The sequence below is a fragment of the Daktulosphaira vitifoliae genome, unplaced genomic scaffold (genome assembly GCF_025091365.1).
Source record: "Daktulosphaira vitifoliae isolate Bord-2020 unplaced genomic scaffold, ASM2509136v1 Scaffold_1, whole genome shotgun sequence".
NCBI classification, from domain to species: Eukaryota; Metazoa; Arthropoda; class Insecta; order Hemiptera; family Phylloxeridae; genus Daktulosphaira; species Daktulosphaira vitifoliae.
The window spans coordinates 16,610,776-16,634,473 of NW_026099572.1; the positions used below are offsets into that span (position 1 = coordinate 16,610,776).

At 29.2% G+C, this 23,698-nt stretch overlaps 2 protein-coding genes across 4 annotated transcripts in view; both read left to right on the top strand.

Annotated features, from left to right (window-relative positions):
* LOC126910456 (protein dead ringer homolog) overlaps positions 1 to 14,055 on the top strand; it is a 49,609-nt gene extending 35,554 nt beyond the window's left edge. For all 3 annotated transcript variants that reach the window (XM_050693043.1, XM_050693045.1, XM_050693044.1), the window contains exons 5-10: positions 7,439 to 7,622; positions 7,780 to 8,243; positions 11,253 to 11,330; positions 11,436 to 11,807; positions 12,874 to 12,972; positions 13,205 to 14,055. In XM_050693043.1, coding sequence (XP_050549000.1) covers positions 7,439 to 7,622; positions 7,780 to 8,243; positions 11,253 to 11,330; positions 11,436 to 11,807; positions 12,874 to 12,972; positions 13,205 to 13,308 — 1,301 coding nt within the window. In that variant the 3' untranslated portion in view covers positions 13,309 to 14,055. The remainder of the gene's footprint in view (positions 1 to 7,438; positions 7,623 to 7,779; positions 8,244 to 11,252; positions 11,331 to 11,435; positions 11,808 to 12,873; positions 12,973 to 13,204) is intronic.
* Positions 14,056 to 17,272: 3,217 nt separating this feature from the next.
* LOC126910452 (AT-rich interactive domain-containing protein 3A-like) overlaps positions 17,273 to 23,698 on the top strand; it is a 37,674-nt gene continuing 31,248 nt past the window's right edge. The window contains exon 1 of the mRNA XM_050693036.1: positions 17,273 to 17,714. Within this exon, the coding sequence (XP_050548993.1) occupies positions 17,712 to 17,714 (3 nt within the window). The 5' untranslated portion in view covers positions 17,273 to 17,711. The remainder of the gene's footprint in view (positions 17,715 to 23,698) is intronic.

Here is a 23,698-nt window from a genome sequence, read left to right on the forward strand (position 1 = left end):
TAAACGACAGAAATACAAGTTAAGCTTTGTGATAAATAATAATTTTTTCAATTTTACTTAACTTTGAGCTTTGATCACGTTAATGATATAATTAACCTAGTGAGCAAAAGTATTTTTAATTTTTATTTGGATTTGTTGTTGTTGTTAGATTAATATTAAACGTAAAGATAACACAATGATAATAATTTATAAGAATTATTTTTTTTATTTGATATTTTGTAACGTTATTGTATTGTACGGGAATTTGATACGCGTTTAATAAAAATTATAGTTGACCGATAAATCAAAAAACCTTTTGTCTTTCTCTTGCGCATACGACTTACGTACGGGCAATTACAGCCTCTACAGGGTTCCTTATGATATTATTAAGCATGTGATGCACCCGCGTCAACGTTACTGGTTGAATCTGTGCTATCACATTATACACGATTTAATACGATTATAATTTATTGTGTTCGTTGATACAAATGCACCAAGAGTTTTTTTTTTATGTTTTAGAAGATCCAAACAAGAGTGGGAAATAGAAATTCAATGTTATTAAATACTATAGTACAATGTTTCAGTGCGCCTATAGAATTGTATTAAAGAATTAAAAATCGAACATGACTCGTGTGAATGCTAAAAGAGAATAAATCAACTTGGCAAGTGTATTAAATTGAAAAATCATAGCTATTTACACTTTTAGAACGTTTATGAAATGTAAAACGTCGGTGCGTTACAATACTTATTTAAACATGATATTCGTCTGGCGAGTAAAACAGCTACACCAGTTGGAGAAGTACCCATTGTCTAGCCATAAAGAGTGCACACACTTGCAAGTCGAGTCCATTACATCCGGTTAACCGTGACAAAATTCTACTAGTTACTTATCGATTTTTGTTATTGTTATACTTGTAATTGTAAATACATTGTAATGTATTTAAATTATATGATAAAGTAAAAATAATATAGCTTGCATTACTAAAGTAAATAATATTCTCAACTCGCCTGACGGTAAAAAAACTCTTTTTTTTTATTTTAACTCGCTTTACAATTGTATAATAATTATTTTTATGAGCGAGGTTTTCATTTATTTTTGTCCTAATAACGTAATTCTAATGGGGTAGTTTTTGAGCAGCTGGCTAACTAATGATAATGCATATTATTAAAATCAAAAATATAATGTTGCCATGGTCGTCTCCAGTGTACTACAAAACACATGGTCGGCAGATTTTTCCGTCGAAGAAACCGGTGTGATGGCGACCCTATGCTAAAAATCTACAGACGGTCTTCTATAATGACTAGTATATTAAATCATTGTGATTTTTGCCGTAGGAATTTATTTGCCAAGGACATTTACTGAGAAACGTTTTTCTATGCAAAAACGTTACAGAAATTTACTCGCGAATCCACCAAATTTTAATTTGTTCTAAAACCCCAACTAAAAGTTTTAATTTTTCACACATAATAGTCTTTTTACATAGAATCTTAAACGCCAAAAATCAATATTTCACTTCAAACATTCATTTAGTTACAACATTATTTGTGTATTATTGTAATTAGTTTTACGCTATGTCGTCAATACTCCCTCTTATCTTGAAGACTTGACGGAATACTTTAAATTTTGTTTTGCATCCAACTCCTTATGCGTTTGGTGTATAGAAAGGCCTCGTGTATAATTTTACTGATACTGCATCTAAAGGCGTTAATGAAACGCCTTATTAGCTTTAACGCCTTGTTATCAGACAACGATGGATTTTTTATGCGTTAAAACGACAGAAAAACAATGTTAGTACACGTCTTCACAACCAGTACACGCGCGCATACATTACCTTTATGTAATGTGGTCAAAATCCCCTCGACCACCCGATGAATCATTGAGACTTGAGTTTTGTTTTGGGTCGTCGACTAGTAATAAACGTTTAACCATAACATTCCATTACTGTATGAATTAAAGTAAATATATGTATACTTTTTTCTCTGTGAAGTCGATTTTTGTGTTTTGCCATTAAATGTTAATAATGCTAATTAGTCATTGATCGCAAATAACGTTTGAGCGCAAAAAACCACCGGTAAATTGATTGGTGGGGACAAATGGTACACGGATTGGATGATATTTTTAATATTTCTCAAACGCATTTCTAATAAGTAATTATCTTCATTATTTACACTTTCAGAAAACTCTGATTGACACAGCGTTTATCCTTTATTTGCGTATAAATACCATTCCCACGTTTCAGCATAATGATTCATTAACATTTTGTGATTAGGCTATTGAGAGGATGATACTAATTATAAAGTCATATAACTAATCTTTACTTCAGTACAAACATATAGTACTTACAACATACAGTACTTCAGTACAAACATGTATTTGTATTACACAATTACAATTTTCAATGTATTGCATTGTTACATGTGCTACATACTAATATATTTAATGAAAGCATTGGAATTTCAACTTTGTTAAAAAAAAAAAAATCGTTTCAAATTATTAGACTAGTAATTATTAGAATGTCATTTAAAATGAGTTTTTGTTCTTAATAAGTATATTTGAGGAAAATACGTTTTTTAGTACAATTATTTTTAGATCTGATTTTTAAGGAAATTATCAAAATATCTTTTGAATGTCTTACGGGTTTGTTTTTTCTTGAGTTTTAAATCTATGTTGACGTTTGCTTGTGTAAATAAATTTTAAGAGGTATTTTAATACGCAAAGATAAAATAAGGTTATGTCGGAGAATTTAAGTAATCAGTATTGTTTCAGTTGATTAAACGATTTAAATGAATATGTGTATTTGATTTTATACGAAGGGAAATCTTCCGAAAGGATCACAAGTGACTGTGTAAACATATTGTCGTAGATATAATAAGAAAAGAAAAAGTGACTGTGGCGACCCGTTTGAATACGCTTATGTTCATTATTATTACCATCATCGTCAAGCAGTCCAGGTGTGTATACTGTCTTTGTTTACTTCGGTTATATAAAATGAATGAGTACTCTCGTCGTTATTTGCTTCCTATTCCTTTTGATTGGACATTTCGCCGCTAAAAGCTATTCCGATAAAAAAAACTCAAAAAAAAAAAAAATAATAATAATAATATCGGGTGTGCTTGTGTGTGTACAATAATAATATTATCGTGTAATAACACAAGAGACAGCAACGGTATATATTATATGGGCAAACACATATACAGTCCACACCCAACTTCGTCAGTAAATATTTGACTAGCAGACGTTGGGTCGCCGCTAGTAAACCAGAGGAACAATATCCTCTTCACCACATTTTTACTATTTTAATAATAATAATTATTAATACATAAGTAAACTGGCGTAGGTATACAAAGTGGCCCTGATCAATAAGTAAAGAACTTTTTTCGTATACATAGAAAGAATGAGACTGAGGGTTATAACTTCCTACGCACGAAAGACATTTAGAAAAAATAATGTAGAATTAAAATTTCATTGTAATGAAAACATAAATACTCTGTTGAAAATAATATAAAAATTCCCATGTTAGAATGATTTTTAATATACAAATAATTTTACAGACAAATAGTATAATTTTCATATAAAGTATTAAAAATTTATACATAACTACAACATTTTTATTACAACTTATCTACATGTTTTTTTTACATTGTTTGCGGTAAATCTTTACAATAGTAATACACATATTTAATTAAGTGAAATTTTTATAATTATTTTTTATGTATGTATTTAACGATACAAATATAAAATATAGAAATTTCTTAAAATTATGTCTACTTTAGAAGAAATCCCAGTGGTCAGAAATTCATTAATCATCATATTTATAATATTATATTTGGTATTTGAAATAGACTTGGTAAGAAAAAAGTCGTATATGTATGTTTAATAGTCCGTAATAACATTTTGATATAGCAGTACAAATAAAAAAACTCTGGGCTATGGAAGCTCAGCTCCTATGTTGATTTTTATCATTAATGTCTTTCATGAGTAATAAAGTTTAAATAGTAGAAACAATAATTAATAAGACTATCAGTTGTGGCAAATATTATTTTAAATTGAAAATACATTTAAAATATTAATGTAAAACTAGAAAATATTGAGCTTTCGAAAAGCCACAAAAATTATTATCATTAATTTTTTTTTTTGTGGTTTTTGGAGTAAAGTATTTTTTAATTTTAGTTTAATGTTTTAAATATATTTTAATTTTTACATAGTTCAAATAAATTTAATTATATTCAATTTGAAACTACATCTATTACTAGGTATTATTATCATGATTATTATAAAACCATTACGTTTCTATGACATTTAAGAGCTCTGAAATGTAAGCACGCGCTTAATTTGATGTGCATATTTATATTCGACCCGCCTTCCGAAGTGTTTTTCAGTGGAGTCTGCATACTTAATGTAGTTCATGTAAGAAGAGCTATGGGGGTGGGGGGATTGGTACTTGGCAACGGTCAACAAGGTGGTGACACGAATCAACACAATACGTACCTTAATGACCGCGTACGAAACAATTGTGTCGTGTTTTATTTTTTTATATTTAGTCAACAGATTCTTTGCGTCTTCCGCAGTCAGACAAAATAAGAGAAGTTCAATAATACGACGACCGTCTTCGTAGTGATGTATAAAAATTAATATAGAGGAGATGTAATGTGTAGTGTAATACTAATAATATTTAATGTGGTGTTCTCCGAACAACTCTCGGGGGCTCAACGACCAACACTATGTTATTACCTCACTTATGTGCTACGCTGTCGTACGTTGTCATCGTTAATTGAACGACTCATTATACACGCATAGTTATAAGTCAGAAGGTACGATGACAGGCACGATGGACAAATCAAAAACTTGTACATTTCATATTTAAACAAGTCACGTGTCAAACGAATAAACATTCTTTGTAGGAATTTGCGAATAATAAAAAAAGCATAATTTTACATTTAACCATTTTATAAATCTATTCGTTTAAAACTTTGGAATTGTTAATTAATTGTCTATGCGAAACTAAAAAATGTAAGCGTACAACAGAATGACGTTAGAATAATTCAAACCCGTCTCATTGATGATAAAAATTCCGTTTTTTTTTCCACGATCATTAAAAAAAACTATTATATTCAATTGTATAAACGTACGGGAGTGGATCTGTAGTTTGTGGGATCGGATGCGTCTGCAGTGGCAGTGCGATTGTTGTTTTGAGTTGCGCCGTAGAAGTTTCCCCTCAAATCGGACCGGATGAGTCGCTTTGATATAAAACAGGCGTGTTATAATTCGACCGCGTTCCGACCAATGAAAGTGGTTCAATGGAGGCTTTATAAAAAATATAAACAGTTGAATTATGTAGTATTATGTATGAAGCATTTATTAATAATTTATTCCTTAAAATCATTACAACGATATTTTATATCATGTTTGTTAATGTTGGATATGATGAAATGAATAAATTATAATATATGAATATGTTATATTTATACGAAATATACATCAAAACTAAAAAATCATGTAGGGTTGAAACTAATACATTTTTTGTATTTTATACAATTTTTACATAAATTGTATCGAGTAATAGATCAAAAACTTTTATCAAATCATTTCATATAATGAGTTGATTGAATCATTCAACTATAGTTGAAGTTATTGGTTTTACTATGACAAGCGTTTTATTTTATGTCTGTTGGTGAAAATTCTTAGCTCTCACTCAACCGAGTTACTTTTAAACATTTAGAAAAATATCTAATGGAATTTTCCAAATTATATATATTTGCGTTTAAAAATTTGTATAAATTTTTGTAAATACGAAATCCTAATGAAATTTTAATAGTGTTTACTAGAGACAATAAGCTTTCTTTTAGTAGGCTTTTTGTTAAAATTAGATGAAAGAAGTGTTTGAAAGACACCGCCCTTGCTCGTAAACAATTTTTCTCAACACTATTTTTGAAAAAGGTTCCGTCAAAGAACGTGTGTACTACACAACTGTAAAATTACAGATACACAAATTATCGTACAATTTAACAGATTCGCATTGTAGTGATTTTTATGATAGTGATGTAAACCACTGTCAGATGTCTTCTATACGGGAAGTATACTGGGAAAGTTGCTCCTGCGACGACTCCCACTGTGATGAGGTTCATTTACATTAGAAATAAATGTAAATACACACTATGACAGTTAATACNGATGTAAACCACTGTCAGATGTCTTCTATACTTCCCAGTTGCTCCTGCGACGACTCCCACTGTGATGAGGTTCATTTACATTAGAAATAAATGTAAATACACACTATGACAGTTAATACATTAATGGAGAATTGTCGCATTAACTTGTTCCTAATTTGAATTTTACTTAGGGTTGATAGACATTGACGAGGCATGCCGGTATTGAATTTCAATAAAAAATAATTATTTCCTCTCTTTGTCTTGAGTATTTGCGTTTTGCTCGGTAAAATTTTACTACAGGCCGCACCCCGTCCCTACATTAAATTCTTTGGTTGGTGAGCATAAGTCATATTTTTTTTATTGTCGGTAGGCACATTTTTTTTATAAAATAATAACACGTATAGTGCGTGGTGAACACGAGAACTCTAATTTCATTTTATAAATGATTCCAACAACGTACGCAGCCCGTAATTATAAGTCGTAAAAAGTGCGCCGGTAAATGCGGGACCGCCAAGTGGTCTTATACAACTCCCCTACGAGCTATATAAAATTTCTATATCCACTCACACACATTATTTTGTATAATATACACTGGTAGTTATAAGTTATATACCCAAGTAATGTATGATATTATACCTTGGACATGCCGCACATTTTATACACTTGCTTATGTATACCGGGTAGTCCAATTACACTGATACGATTTCGCTTTGCTACAATTATTCTTTTACGAGCTTTAATATTTTTCAAACTCAAATCCTAAACAATAGGAATCTCGAAAAAATAACGTATGGCGACCATTTTTTCTATACGATTTCATTCATTTTAAGTAAATTTAAAAATATATATATATGATTTTTATCAATTTCCAATCAAAACAAGTAAATTTTCGGACGTTACAATAACTTTCTAATACCCTGTAGATATTTGTTATTCAGTCCTCCCTAGGTCTCGTCACGATCAGCGGTTTATTTATGTTTTTGCTCATATCATTATACGACTGACATATTGCAAACATTCTGCTAGCGGCATGTTTCTTCCATATCTGATTGGAATGCCCATCGTATAACATGGTTGGTTAAAAAATTAATTTAACATGTTATTTACGACAAATACAAAAAAACAATAAAATAGCGCAAATCAGAACACTGAAAGTCCGAGAGTCTTGATATATATATATTGCCTTGGTTATTCTATAAACTTCAACACAACTCCATGTGCTTATGATTTATCTTAGACGCCATGGATTTTACTATAAGATTTATCTAAAAAAAATTATACTGTCTATTTAATTATATTATTTATGTAGGTACTCCAATCAGTCGACTTCCAATCATGGCCAAACGTGTGTTGGATTTGTATACATTGTACAAATTAGTTGTCCAAAGAGGTGGCATTGTAGCAGTCATTACCAAGAAATTGTGGCAGGAAATTATCAGAGGATTAGGACTACCACCGTCCATAACTAGTGCAGCCTTTACTCTACGTACTCAGTAAGTTTTTCCTGAGTAATAGAATCATAAGAGTATTATGTATTGAGTATTAAAGCTCATAAAAATTAATTATAATTAAAAATGTTCTTCTTAACAAGTTTTTTTTGTTTTTTTTTTCAATTTCGGAATTGTTATATCTACTAAAACAATTTTTAAGGTATGTCAAGTATTTGTACGCTTACGAATCCAGGATGAATCAATTCAGCTCTTTAGAAGAACTGAATATGGCGATCGCTGGTAACAGACGTGAGGGAAGACGAAACAAATCTTTACTGTCTGAGTACTTGCCCCAAATGGCTGGTGGCCACCACTTGTCCGATCATCCGCTGTCCGCGTCCCCAACACCGCTGGTTCATCAACACCATCAACAGCAACAATTACATTACGCCAATGTCATGGCTGCTGAAGATAGATTTCGACATTTAGCAGCAGCTATCATGGACACCAGACAACGAGCAGCCGTTGCAGAACAAACTAGACAACCACATTCGTCAAGCGGAGTTGCCAGTCCTTTGGCTGCTTCAGTTGCCGAACAATCTTTCAACGGTCATCAAAATTATCTTCCAGTATCCCCAAACATTGCTCATAGGATATCTGGTGACCAATCAACCAAACAAAGAGGTTAGTTTATTTTTGAAAAATATACAGCGGTTTCAGTTATCTCAGAAAAGATAATATTTTTTTCTATTTTTAAATGATTAGGCATTACACGCTTACAAAGATATGAATAACATGATTTTAATTTCATCAAATAAAAGAGAGTTTCTTTCAGTATAACGCGGTGTTATCAATGAACATGTTTTCTTTAAAGACGTTTTTTAAATAATACAGTAAAAATTCATTTTTTTGAAAATTACTCTTTCTGTCTAAATAATAGTTTTATTTGTAATTCAGTAATTTTAAACAGTCTATTCAACATAAAATTACATTTTCAATGTATTGATTTTTAAAATATTTTCTTCGAGTCTTTATAAATAAAAAAAAAAACAGGTAACTTTATTTTTATGTGTAAATGTAATAATATTTTTACTAAAATTAGTAAATAACGTTGCATTTGCTATTATTGAAAAAAAAATGCGAGTCATATTTGCATTCAAACTATTTAAAAGTAAAGTAATCGTATCAGATTGCAGTATTTGTGCCAAAAACAATATTTTATTCAGTTTCATAAAATACGAGCATTGCAGGTGCAAAAGTATATGACGTTTAAAGATTGTTGGAAAATGCGTTTTACGACTATTGAGCATATATTTAGATAAAAAAAACCGTTACTGTTAGATACGTTATTGGCGTGTCTATTATAAATATGTGTTTATCAACTGATGTAGAGATATTTATATAACGTGTGCGTTTTTTCAAAGGAAAATAACGATTTTGTCACAAGTTTCAGAACAGGAAGCTATACATAAGTTTGTACTTTTTTTAGGAATTGTATATTTTTAATTTCTCTAAAGCTCGTGACATTTTTTATTTTCTGTTTATATAATACAGTTGTAGTGCCAAGAAACGGTTATAATGTAAAAAAGATAAGAGGGATAAAAGTACATCGAGCTAACGGTGACATCTAACAATCCCTTTGACAGGTGTGTACCGCTGTTGCTACCGTCTGACAAGATCCCAAAAATAAATATTTATTTAATTTCACATCTTAAAATGTTTTTATCTTTAATAATCACTTTACTTTGTATTTAGTGTTTTTGTTTTGTGTACAGAGTGCTTCATTTATCATAAATCATTTAATTAATCAAAAAATAAAAATAATGTTGAGAATTTTATTTTTGGTTTCTTTTAGTTACATGTTTCTCACAATTTAAAACTTTTTATTTTCATCCCTTATACCTTAAAAGGGTATCAGACGGAGTTAACAAAAAATTATATTTATGAATTTTCTTATTATGTAAAAGTAAATTAAGTTTAAATATATAGGAATTTACATAGTTAATATTTTTTAATTTGTTTTTAAAATACACTAATGAGTCATCAATGAGACAAGACTTTTTTTTGACAAATCTTGTATTATTATTAAAAGGTTTTTATACGACCTAATTCGCATTCGAATAGAATAACGATTTATAATTCTGTCATTATATCTGTTATTCTGACATGGTATTCGGTCAAAACTGTCTGTGTCGATTCTCACGTGATTTGTTTGCATAGTTCATTAAAGTACACGTAATATTTTCAACACATGCAAACAAAAATATTTTTTAGTCACTGAATAGGTACTCAAAATACATTCAGCACTGTTCATTTTTTTATGCATGTACGAGAAAACTTGTCGAACATCAACTTTTAACATGTTTTAAACAGTTGATTAATATCTAAATATCATGTACATTAACACACAACAGAATGATACTAACAAACGTTGTATTATTATTGACTTTCCTATCCCTACAACAACCACCTGAATGTTAGCAATGTATTCATTATTCTTGGCACGATTATTTTTCAGTTGAATTATTGTTAAGAGCAGAAATGAGCCTTGTCGATAAAAATGAAAAAATTATGATGAACGAAAAAATATTCAAATAATTAACTTTAGTTAGTCTGGAGGTATTACTTCCACAATCTTTTTTCTATACTCGAAGAAATTTTTTATAATTAATATAATATTAATAATATAAACCATTCTGTCTTATTTTGTTTTTCTGAAAGTAATCACAATCTTTTAAATACACTTGGCTGTTGGTAAACCAGAATCGTACGAAGCATTATGATTTTTCTCCCTTGAACTTACGTTGGCCCGTACGACCACCAACCGATTATCTATGTGAATATCATAATATTGATATTATTGTCAGGTGACTGTTTCGGGGACGGAGTTCCAGAGGTTTCGTCAATGTTATCAACGTTCGTCGGCCGCACACATCAAGTAGCATTGTGTTGTAAATACACTGCGCCGTTTCTCGTTGAATAATTATACATAATAATGGCGCACAGGTACGTACACCACCGCGGTGTTGTCTGCTGTGTGTGTTGTGCGCACGTTGTACAAAATGAACACTACTTTTGATACGCCGGCAAGTCACCACGGCTCTCATGAACTGTGTACGGCGCGCGTTTGAATAAATCAATTTACACCGTGACATGGTCGTGTGTTCGTTTAAATCCATCCATAATATAATATATAATACGTGAGCCTTTTGATATTTAAATATTCAACACGGATGCATATTGTTGATTTTTTCCACAGTACACCCCTCCCCCGCCCCATCGTCGCCCGCGTTATAAGACGTTATGAATGTGTATTATACGGGTGTATAATTTTTTTCCTTCAAGTAACTCATGTTCGTACATAAAAAACATTACAAATTACCGGCACTTGTTCATGATTACGACTCTGGTTGTTTTATTCTCGAAACATCACATCGGTTTCCGTACAAAGACGACCGAATAGAGTGTAAGAGTGTATTGCTCTAAATAAAAATGAAAACGTTTTGATTTTCAGCCAATGACAAAATGCAACATTCAACAGCCACCTATATTTGTACTAAACATTGTTCGATTTATAAAATATTTTCATTTAAATTTTCTAAGAGCAATGAATACAATAAATTTAATTTTTAAATTGTTTTTCATCTGTGATGGTAAAAACGTGTTGTAAAACTGTGTCGTTTTGTTTTGCAGAACTACTAAGTATGCTCATGTGGATGGATTTAATGAGAGCAAATCAAACTGCTGGAATGTCCAAACTGCCTATGCCCAGTGAGTTTATATGTGACATATAAAATTTTTACAATAAAGTTTTTATTGAAATTATTAAACTTGCTATTGAAAATTAATATAAATCTATTATTATTTATTATTTAGATATTCCACCTACAAGTCCACCTTCAAATGCTTATGCAGCAATGAACCTGACACACACAGCTGCGGCAGGTCTGCAGTTCAAGACCAGTCCTGTGCCGGAACAATGCGAAGCATTAAACTTAGGGAAAAAACGTCCGGCAAACAACAATAATGCCGGAGAAGATAGTGAAAATGATCATTCGTTCAATAAGCGAATTAAATACGAAGGATTGACGTCACCAGCGCCCGAAAAAATTATCGGTCGAGGATCGGATGACGAAGAAGACCACAGATCCAAAACAACTAGTCCGGTAATAAATAAACGACCTATACCTTCACCAGAACGCCAAGACTACGAAGAAATTGTAGAAATGGACATTAAAGTATCGTCGGGTAAGTTTTTGTCATCTTTGTTGACTAAGTACAGATATTTGATTTGCGGTTAAACATGAAAAGAATGTTATGAATTAAATTAAAAAAAGTCTTACATATTTTTTCTAATATTCAAAAGTGTGAATCATTGCTCTTATTTGTAAGTTGTTGTTTACCGTACGTTTTACATGGTCTGTGTATTATATTGTTAAGATTAAAGACTCTCTTAATTAAGCCCTTAGTTATGAAATTATAGAATGGGTATTTACAGATATTGTGTTATGCATGAGTAACTGTAGTGCAGGTATCCAAGGAAATTTACATTTGAATGAGAGAGACTTAATTTCTTCTTCTTATTTTTCAAGCAAAACGAATGAATAATCTACCTAATATTATACAAAATACAATTACGATTATACATTTCAAATAACACAATTGGAATCCATTAAGTATTAATATTATTTTTTTTTAGTCAGCTCACTTGCATAAATTGTATAGCTCATTTCAACGTGTGCCGTTATTGTTTCTACGTCGCTTACATTTTTCTATGCTATTCATTGACCTAAATATACATGAATATAATAATTTCCATACTTTATTCTATTTATATGTTCATTTGGCCGTGAGTATAAATTAAACAATTGAAATAGAGAAATCAAAAAACAAGGCTTACGTCATGTATTTTCATTTTTCTCGGAATTTAAAAAATACAATTACAATATTTCTGATTGTAATTGAAATCATTGTGTTTGAATTCAATGTATAATACTCTAGTTACTATTCCTATGTACTTCCATCGTCGGCAAATATAAATAAGGTCATGAAAATTGTATTAATAGGGCGGCGAGATTAGTGTTTGTGTGGAATTATTTACGGATAGAACGTTTTTGAGGGAGATTTGAATAACAATTAAATGTGTACAAACATATACAATTCATTACTAAAATTCAACACCTTGACTTTGTTTCTTATGTAACAATAATCTATCATTAGTCATAACAAAAATAGATTGTATATAAATTTGATGCATGTAATACGTGATAAAATGTTAGTTTTTTTTATGGAACAATGTTTGTTATATTAATAGGTTTATCATCTAATGGTCTCACAATAAACGTAAGTCGAAAAACCAAAGGTGGTGTTTATATTGGACAGTTGGCTAAGTCAGAAACAGCTCTAAATGGAAGTAAGTTATACTTTTTCAAAGTTTGAAACAATTTTAATAATTTTTTTAAAGTTTTTTCGTTAAATAAATATTACAAAAATAATCTAAGCATGAGATTTAGTTCATTTACACATTTCTGTTACATTTTGCTGTTAATCAAAAATTACATATTGACAGAATAAATTTATATAATCATAATTTCTTTTTAAAGTAAACATTGTTTACATACATCAACATTTTATATTTTAAATAGGAGTTGACAGTCCTTTTTTATTGCGTTTAAACGGTGAACTCTACACTGGACACCTTCAACTCCGCCAAAATAATCAACGAGGTCATTACGATAGAATAAGTTAAATTAGATTGCAGTAGACACATGTAGTATACACTAGACATTGAATTCTAGATTAATTGTAATGTACATTTTGTCTCGAGTGTTTTTTTCAGTAAACTATAAAACTCAGAAATACTGTTTACTGAAATCAATTATACTTTTTTCTACTTATAAGATAATTTTTTCAATTTTTTAAGATTTTAAGATTAAACCGTTAGACGGTCATAAATAATTTCGCGTTATTGTAAAAAGTAACATTAATTTGTATTAATAAAATAAGCTTTTATATAAATATCTAATGTAAATATTTTATACTATGACATTGTATATATTTTTAATGCACATGAATTGTTTTCATTAATTAAATAATTATTTGTGTAGGTGTTTTAAAAAATGATTGGAAATTTTTTATTTTTGTATAACAACCCATTCAAAATTGTTTTTTTTTTTAAATATTATTAAAGCTATGTATTGAATATAAATTGTTAGGGCTGTGCATTCTTCATGTATAGATCTCATTCTCATAAAATACGAGAAGTCTTCATGTGGACTACTTTTAGTTCAATACATAATGAACACTTTTATGGTGATTACTGATTTTCTTTATTATAAATTTTAGTTGTACAACAAAATTTATCTATAATATTGTACATTTTAATATTAGAAGTAGCGTTTACATATTTATATCGATTATTGACTTGTGTTGTATAATAGGATATTTTTAATTTACTGTACATATTATAATAAACGATAAAAGTATATTACACTTATTTAAACGCCAGTTCATTATTATTTCTCTCGTTATCTTTCAAATGGTCATATTTTAGACTCTTATAGGACGATGGTTCGAGTAAAAAGCGCTTCCGGTATTTTCATAGAGTAATAAACGTCCAACACAAATAGCTTGCAATGAATACTGCAACTAACAAAATGGACTTAAAGGTAAGCATACTCAATTTGCGATGCAGTAAAGAATGAATTGAGTAGTAAAAAAATATAGAAAAGCATAACTTAAATTTACAGTATAGAATTTGTAATATTGTTATGTGTACAATATTAGACTTTGTTACTTTTGTTGAATCTATTTACATTAAAAACAAATAGTTTTCTTGATTGATTTTGATACGATTCTTTTGATTATAATCTTCACACAGTGTTAAAAAACCATAGAAAATAACAAATGTATAGGTGTCTACTATAATATGACGATTCGTGTGTTTTGTAGGTAAACGATACTATTTAAATTATTATCTATTGATTATACAATAAATATTATTAATGATTATCATTTATCCAATACTTTATTGTAGACATCTACCACGTGATAATTCAAATATAAATTAAATATAATTCATTCACAATATAAGAGATTTAACTCTAATATATTTGGAAGGTATTTTAGTAAAAAAAGATATGGAGTGTTTGTTTTTAGAGTATTTATAGTTTTATGACGAGGTTTTGAACTTGTTGCTGAGTTCATTTTTGGAGAGATAGTTAAAAGTCATAAGCTTTAACTCAGTATAGTTAAAATATATTGTTATTTTAATTTGGTAACTTACAAATATACATCGGTCAATGAGAATGTTTTTATTTTTTAAAGCGACCAATTTCTATTGTCATACAGGATTGTTTTTACACAGATGAATATTTATTAGACGACATGTTTATAAAAAAATTAAGCCTGTTGTAGTTTGTCATATTTATATAATTAAGGCTTGATAGGCTTGTTTTACAAATATCAATCATAATATCACCACAATGGTAATAGAGTACCAAATATGAGCGACAAGAATTTTCAATTTTTGGTGTTGTTTAAAAATATCTAACTTATAAAAACAAATACCATCATAACTATGTGTCAAGATTAACGATATTATAATTTTTTGGTAAAATTACTGTTTTTACGTCGACGCTAATTAGTTCCTATCTATTCAGCTGTCAAAAATATTTCACACTTTATACCTGTGAATGAGGAAATGACTACAAATAATACGTGTAAACATACTGCGATGTTTAATGTATTGTACACAATATTTTTAGTCATTTTTCAGATTGTAGATATTTGTTTTAAAAACAAGATATTTAAATAGATTTTATGATCTAATCTATCGGATTAATGATTTTAAGTCCAAAAAATAAAACAATTATTACTCACGGCCTTTGAAAAAATCGGCCTAATACGGTCTGAGATATAAACATAAATTTATTTGAAACAAAGTTCAACCCTATTAATTTTTACATTAAAATTACAGGGAGAGACGTACTGATTTTTTGTATCCCTACTGCTTTATTTTTTTTTAAATAAATCGTGTATTCTTGATAGTTTATCTGTTAAAATACTTTATAAAAATTATGTAAACGATTTAAAAGATTAAATAATGGATTCGTGCCAAAAGTTAATATAAAAATCTTTTGTATTATATTATTTAATCATTTCTTTATTTTAAATCATTATTTTTAGTCGACTTCAAAGTGACAATAGTTGTGATTTCCTTTCAACCGTGATTGTTTCAACATCCGATAAATAACAATAAATCAACTTTTAATAGTTTTGAGGCGAAAACTCTTTGATACTACTTTAGTAAAAATTACAACAGTTTTATACCCAGTAACCAAGTTACTTGATTTACAATAATGTTTAATAAATACAGTAATAAAAAATATAATGATCATTTAAATAAAATGAACAAATTTAAAACGTTTAAAAACTACTTTAATTACCATAGTAATGTAAAATTTGTTAGGAAAAAATGTTTGCTTATAATAATTTAGATTTAATACATAAAATTGTACTCTACGTAATAAATAAATAATTCTAATGATTGTAGTAGACATTTAAATTTTAGTAAATCAAAAATATTTGCATGATGCTTAATGAAAAATTAAGTAGACGCTGTAGTTTCCTAGTTTTCCAATTTGTGGAATTTCGGTAAAATTTTTTCAAGAGTGCACGTTAAAAAGCAAAAACACTACTAAACTTTTAGTAATTAAGTAAATATAATTAGAAAAGCCCTTTTCAACATTGCACTTTATGATTGCTGATGATTTTTTTTCTTTATATTATCACCAAACTTTAAAACTTTTGGTAGTCTCAACTTTAGTTTTTTGCTCATCTGATCAAAAGATTACATTATACGTAAACTATATCTATTCCTCAAAAAATAAGAAAATCTTATAGGATAGCGTTTTTTATAGACAGGGTGGACTAAAAGGCTAAAAGGGGAAATAAATTTGTGGTGACTATTCGCTTCAAAAATGTTGCATCGACCAATAAAATTTTCAAAAAAAAAAAAATGTTTTCATGCTCTGAAAATCATAATTAAAAAATCCAACATACTATCAATTATTTTTAGCATTAGTGATACATTAATTGATATTATTATCATTAATTGAAATTAATTGTATATATATATATATAATAGTTAAACATAATTCTTTGCAAGATATAGCCGGCCTAATTACGTTATTCATATTTTCCGCCATTACTCTATACAGAGGGCGGCCTCAGGGGCATTTGCCCTTTACTCCCGCCCGGAAAAAAAATTATCAAAAAACGGTAAGTTATAGGATAAAAAACATTGATTTATTTCTAGTAAATTTAATAGTGTTTATGGACTAAATGTTACAACAGCGCGAACAATTTAAAACTTTTTAATGTAACGTTCATATGCGCCTTCTTCTCTTAAACGTGATATGGGTAATAGTTAAAGTTCAATTAAAGTACCGTATTCGGTAAACATAATTATTTAATTAAGATGAATTGGTTGCGAATCCATTGTCTTTGTGTGCCTATTTTTAGAACGTTCAATCAGTGGCTTGTGGCGACCCTCCGGAGAATTGCGTTAAACAATGCGAATTATCGTTATTATTAAAATCATAACATTAATTCGTGTAGTTATTACAATCTTTGGGACACACAGGACGCACACCTTGTACGGCTTTCTGCGGCGGCGGCAACGACGTAGCGGGTACAAGTAGGCGTGGCTCCAGCCAATAAGAGAAGTTCTCCCTCTTGGCTCCCCTCTCCGCCCCAAAACGTTATAGTGGTTTTCTTCGGCTTTGGAGCCCGTGACTGTCGTTGATACACATTCGCATACACACGCGCCAACAATACGCATTCGTCACCACCGCCGCCGCCGCCGCCGCTTCCGGTCGGACGTCACCCCGCACGTTTGTTCTTGGGGGTTTTTTTTTATCTAATTTTTTAATTCGTTTTGTGAGATGTAAAGTGATTCATGTTCTGCTTATCATCGTAGTGCCGTCATTGTCGATCGCGCAACTGGCCCTAAGTCACAGGATATCTCTTTACCTGTGAACTGGATGAAAAATACAAAATACAATACTATTCAAAATTGGCCGTGTTAAGCAGAACCCCGTCCGTGCAGTAGCTGTCGGCGAAACCGATTCGCTAGACTCGCACAAGGATATGGTAAGACATAAAATTTTTCAAGTCAGACTTGTACATTGTATTTTAGAATTTTTGTTTTTTTTAATGTTTTGGTTACAAACGAAATCTTATTAACAACAGTAAATACATATTATATCTTAATTATGATTTACAAACAAATTTTAGTTGAGTATTTTGTTTTTAAAATGAATTCAACATTTTTTTTACTAACTATATTTTGTTATAACCCAATAATTTGAAAATATCAAGAATTCTTTACCGCGATCTTAAATATGTCTTTTTTGAAACGATAATATAATATACTGATGTCTAATTGAAATAACGAATAAATGTTACTCGGTTACCACTCAATTACTTAGAAACTCTTACTGAAATATCAATAATAAAATACGTTTGATTTTATTTCTCTGATAACACCGATTCATAAAATTTATAATTAGTTTAGGGCCGACACAGATAAATAATACAATTATAAATTTTATTATGCCTATTAACGTTCTATTTTGATATTATCAAAAGTTCAACTACCTTTAGAGTTCATAAAAATAGAGAATTCCCAAAATAATTTTAATTGATTGCAATTTAATTTACACTTAATTGACCTTTTTTATCTGTAAAGTCAGTACCTGTTTAGACAATGAATCATAACCATGCGGATAAAAGCTTTCCAGATCATTTTTTTTTTTACATGCACAGAAATAAAAATTAAATTTATTAAATAGTTATTACTTTTAAAACATTGTTAAACAAATATAATAAATAATCAACGATTATTTATTTCTGAAATATATTTTTCTGGTTTTAATTTAGTTAAAATTGGTGTTTCGCTTTACCTTATAAATAACTTTTATTTAGACATTTAAGGAATGATATAATGAATTTTTCAGAAATTAATTATCTTAATAATTTATTAAAATATAAAAATAGTAGTTATTGAGTTCAACAATATAATGTTGACGGTTTTATCAAGAAACCTTGTCGTCTGCCCACTAATCACGCTGTAATGTCGATTTAATGATCGTTGTTTTTAATCTCAAAACTATCTTACTTAATTTACATTAATCCCCTATGGGTAATATTATTTAATAATATAAATAGAAGGATACGTGCCTGAGTTTCTCTGAATTGATGTTGTTACATTGTGATATGTCATTCTAAATTTTCCCCCTTACCTACGGGCTATGGAAATTTAATTAGGTCGATTACCTGTATAATATTAAGGTGATGCTATCATACCACTTTTCGTATCATTTAACAGTTGTCACATTAGTTTTAAAATGTTTCATATTAATTTGTCTGAACAATATTTTAAACGAACCTTGAAGTCTAAGGAATATTTTGATATCAAGATGTAATGTAAAAATATTGAGGACTTAATCTTTATTATTCTATGGCCAGTCTACACCCAAAGAAAAACCTCAATCAAAATTGAAAGAGAAATTTTATCAAGGGTTTATGATAATGTTTTATTAATACGAACAAAATAACTATTCTTATAAATAATTATTGTTCAAGACAAGAAAAAAAAATATCATATTGATAAATATATCATTGATTCAATAGTAATGATATATTTATCAAATTGAACAATGAATTTATTATATAGATCGAGGTTTTTCTCTGGGTGTATAAAGAAGTGTACATTTTATATAATTTATTATTTTGTTGTATCTTACATTTTTTTTCCAAGTACCCAATTAAAGTGTACTTTAGATATAAAAAAAAATTTCTCATATAACAAGATTTTCTCGATTCTCTAACTAGATTATTACTCAAATCAACTAATAAAACTGCAAAGTGTTAAAATGGTATTTTAGAAAGAGTTCTATCATTTACCTCCGTCTATCATGTACTCCGATTTTTATTTACAACCACTCGATCGTGTTAAATCCTTTTTGTTACCTTAAAAGATCAATCGGTTTGTGCTGTTAATTTTCTGGTCGATGACAAATTGTAAGACGGCCGCTAATAAGATTTATTGGATTCTCATTTATGTAGGATATAAAAATTATACAGCAGGTTACAATACTGATAAAAAGATCAGGCCCTTGACCGTCGCGGTCCCGTTCGTCGTGCGCGCCTAGTTTCCAAGGACATTGTAATGTGTACATACATTAAATTGATAAATAGTATACAATACAACCTTTTTCTTAAAAAATCCGAAACTCGATTCACAAATGTTTGTTTAGTCTTGCGTTTCGGGGTGACGACGACTAGACAGAGACGACGTTCAAAGAAGCCGCGCGTTAGGTTCCTTTTTTAAAAAGGGTAGTTTTTATAGAGGTGGAATAGCACAAAACGTATAAAGAAGATATCACGAGCTCGCTTTATACTCAGTGTGTACATATACACGAACCGCCGCCGCCTATGATAATAGCGGGTGGTATATATTTTTATATTATATTTGTTCAATAATTTGTCTTTCCCGCTTCGTTCTGTTCGATGTGTGCCCGTTTTGTTGACATATGGCCCCGACACACAGCAACCCTCCAGTGCGATCACAACGTTATAGAGTAATCTTAAACCTCACAAATAGTCGATAAACAACCGTGTAATCGTTTCGTGTGCATTGGTAATAATTGATAAAACAAAACTGGTTGCAGGTACGCGTACACGATAAAAATAATAAAAGACATTATGCGTTACACTAGTTTACTCTTTTTTTTTTTTTTTCTTAGTAGATTGAAAACACATTTAAACTTTGGTGGCCTGCACTCGTATATAATAAAATTTAACGATAATTATACGATAAAAATATTCCAACAGACGCATAATATAATGCCATTAGCAATTACAATTAGACATAAATTTCAATAATTGTGTACAAAGAATAATTGTTAAGACACGAGTCATCGAAACTACTGTATAATTATTACTCATATTCTCTGTTTCTTGTGTCATATAAAATGATTTTCTCTTTGTTTTTAATGTGTTTAATAGTTATTAATGCACAATACCATAATGTATTTTAACATAAACACATAACAGTCAAATTTAATATTGAATTTTAACTGTAATGTTATGTAATGTAATAAATACTAATCGTTTGAAATAAAATTACTAGAAGTTAAAAATAATGCAATAAATATTTTTTATGAATAGTTTTTACATGAATATATATTTTTATGAAAACAAAAATGTTATATGGATTTTCTATAAACGGCATTCCGGCGTTTCAGTTTTAACTTAATGATTTTTATCTAAATTCTTTTGCTTGATAAATTCCTGTAGCTAAATTTTCCATCTATTTGTGTTACAAGAAGAAATATCAACGCAAGTACAATGCTATTTACTTATTTCGTGAATGGCAATACTAGATAATATGGAAGTAATTATTAACTTTTCAGTGTTTTCACAAACATCTAAGAACTCACGAGGAAGTTTACTTACACATTAAATTTGTATTTATTTTTAGGGAAGGGCACATGCTAAATTCCAACACGCCTCTAAATAACATTATATCTTTTCATATATTGTCATTTTGATTTTTACTTAAATTTTATAATTTTAATCATTTTTTCAATTATCTACTTGTTATAAAGTACGCGGATGAGTTCATCGTGTGATAAAACTACACAGGTTATTGATAGCTTACAGGTATAGTACTTTGGTATACACTACCTTAAAAGTTTATTTAAAATGTATTATACTATTGTTGAATTAACGTCTAATTGTCTTGGGAATAAATTAACCTGTTATTAATGTATTAAAAAAACCCAAACAATATATTCAAGTAAAAATAAGGATGTAATAAATAAAAGGATAGTCCACATGTTACACGAACACATTTAATATACCTATGTAAACAAACTAATGTGTTATTATTAAATGAATACGTTTTATCTCACATTTGATAAAACATTATCTCGTGAATAACTGAAATTGATACAATGTATCAATAATTATTTTGTAGGCATATTATAAGTAAGTTATACATATTTGTTATCTGTTTTTGGGTGTATACATAAAAAAGGATTGTTTGATGTTCAGTAATTAATAACTTAGAGTTACTTGACAATTAACTCTAGTATAATTGTTTTAGAATTTTTGTGTAACTTTTTATTTATCAATTAATTATGATAATTATTTTAAAAAGTTAATGCTTCTTACTTTTTTTAAACTTGTAGAGTTTTTAAATTTGGCTTTTTTTTAAAACCAAATTGTAATAATATCAGACAGTTCCAGCAACAAAAGAACAAATATGAAAAAAATATTATAAATATTTACCCATAGCTATCTATTAAAACTGGTAAACCATTTGTTAGACTCAACTTATCGTCGTCTTGTCTACATTAAGTTATTTCCNATTATTTTAAAAAGTTAATGCTTCTTACTTTTTTTAAACTTGTAGAGTTTTTAAATTTGGCTTTTTTTAAAACCAAATTGTAATAATATCAGACAGTTCCAGCAACAAAAGAACAAATATGAAAAAAATATTATAAATGTTTACCCATAGCTATCTATTAAAACTGGTAAACCATTTGTTAGACTCAACTTATCGTCGTCTTGTCTACATTAAGTTATTTCCTAGCGTTATCAGGTATCAATTATATTTTATTATTAAATAATTGCTGATTATTAATGAGAATTCGGAAAAAAAACTATGATAATTATTCTATATGACAAAATATTATATTTCTTATCATTATAGTTCTTATTCAACGCTATATGAGTAAAAGTAAGAACTTTAAAAAGAAAACATTTTGTACTATATTAAAAACGATTTATTTGTGTGTAGTGTCCTATATATTTTTTTGTATTGCTCATAGTTTCGTGGGATTTTGACTTGGAGATTCCCTCCAAATACAGCATAACATCAAAAAACAAAAAAATGATTACTTAAGTTTTCATAGCTGCAATAATTGCTTAATACAGATTAAATTAATATTAACCATAACTTTTGAAGATTATAATTTTTTGTTTTAATATATTTTCTCATTCTACCCTTGGCTGAGAGGTGAATTCTTGGAGTCTGTGCAAAATGTGTCCTTGACGGTAACAGACGTCTTATGTTTCATGTTCCCCTGCAGGCCGCCTCGAACGTGCTCAAATCACACACATTTATACTCCACCACCAGATGCAATCGTCATAATGCGGATGTGCACTTAAAACGAAATAATTAATGTTAAATATCATAAATCTAAGACTGATAACTTTATTTTCCACGTATGTGTTGAAAAAACAATTTTTTCTTTTACTCAATATTGAAAATGAAAATTCGTTTAAAAAAAGGCACATTTGGTTCACTGTGTAACGATTTATAAATGATTTACTTCATACAAAATGTTGACCAATGAGTTTAGTAAGATACTAACAATCAACTATTTTAAATAACCGATAGACGACCTAATGAGTGCAAGGGTTACCTTCACACATTTTGTCTGGCATATTGTTTCTATTAATATTAATGTTGTGACAGCCGGTGCAACGACATTGGCAAAAACTGTTATTCTCGTTTGGCCATGAATTGTACAATGTGTCTTATTCTTTGAAGTCTTATCTCCTACTTTTCGTTTAACTATTTAAAACTTCTTTCAATGCCAATAATATGAAACCAAAGCAGATGTATTAATCAACTTTTTCATTTTGATTTAACGAATCATTTTCGAGTTTTACATAATCATGTTTTAATATAAAACACAATTATGTAATTTTGTGTTTTATGTTTTATGTGTTAATCGATAACAAAAAACAAATAACGTTCAAACATAACAAATTCCAAAATTGGACTCTCTCCAAAAATTGTACACAGTTAGTGAATTATAAGAATTTGATTTTTATGGTTACTCGCGCTCGCATAATTTTATTTTTAATAAAAGGTTGAACGTTGGTGAAATTTGGAGTATTTATTTGAGAACTCCAAAAATAAACCACTGGTGGCGTTAAGTAGTAATTGGTGTGTATGACGAAACAATTTTTTTATGTAATAAACTCGAGTTATTTAGACCTACGCTGCTAGTAACTTCCTACGCCATTCTTACACAGTGCGATTTTGAGCTATCAA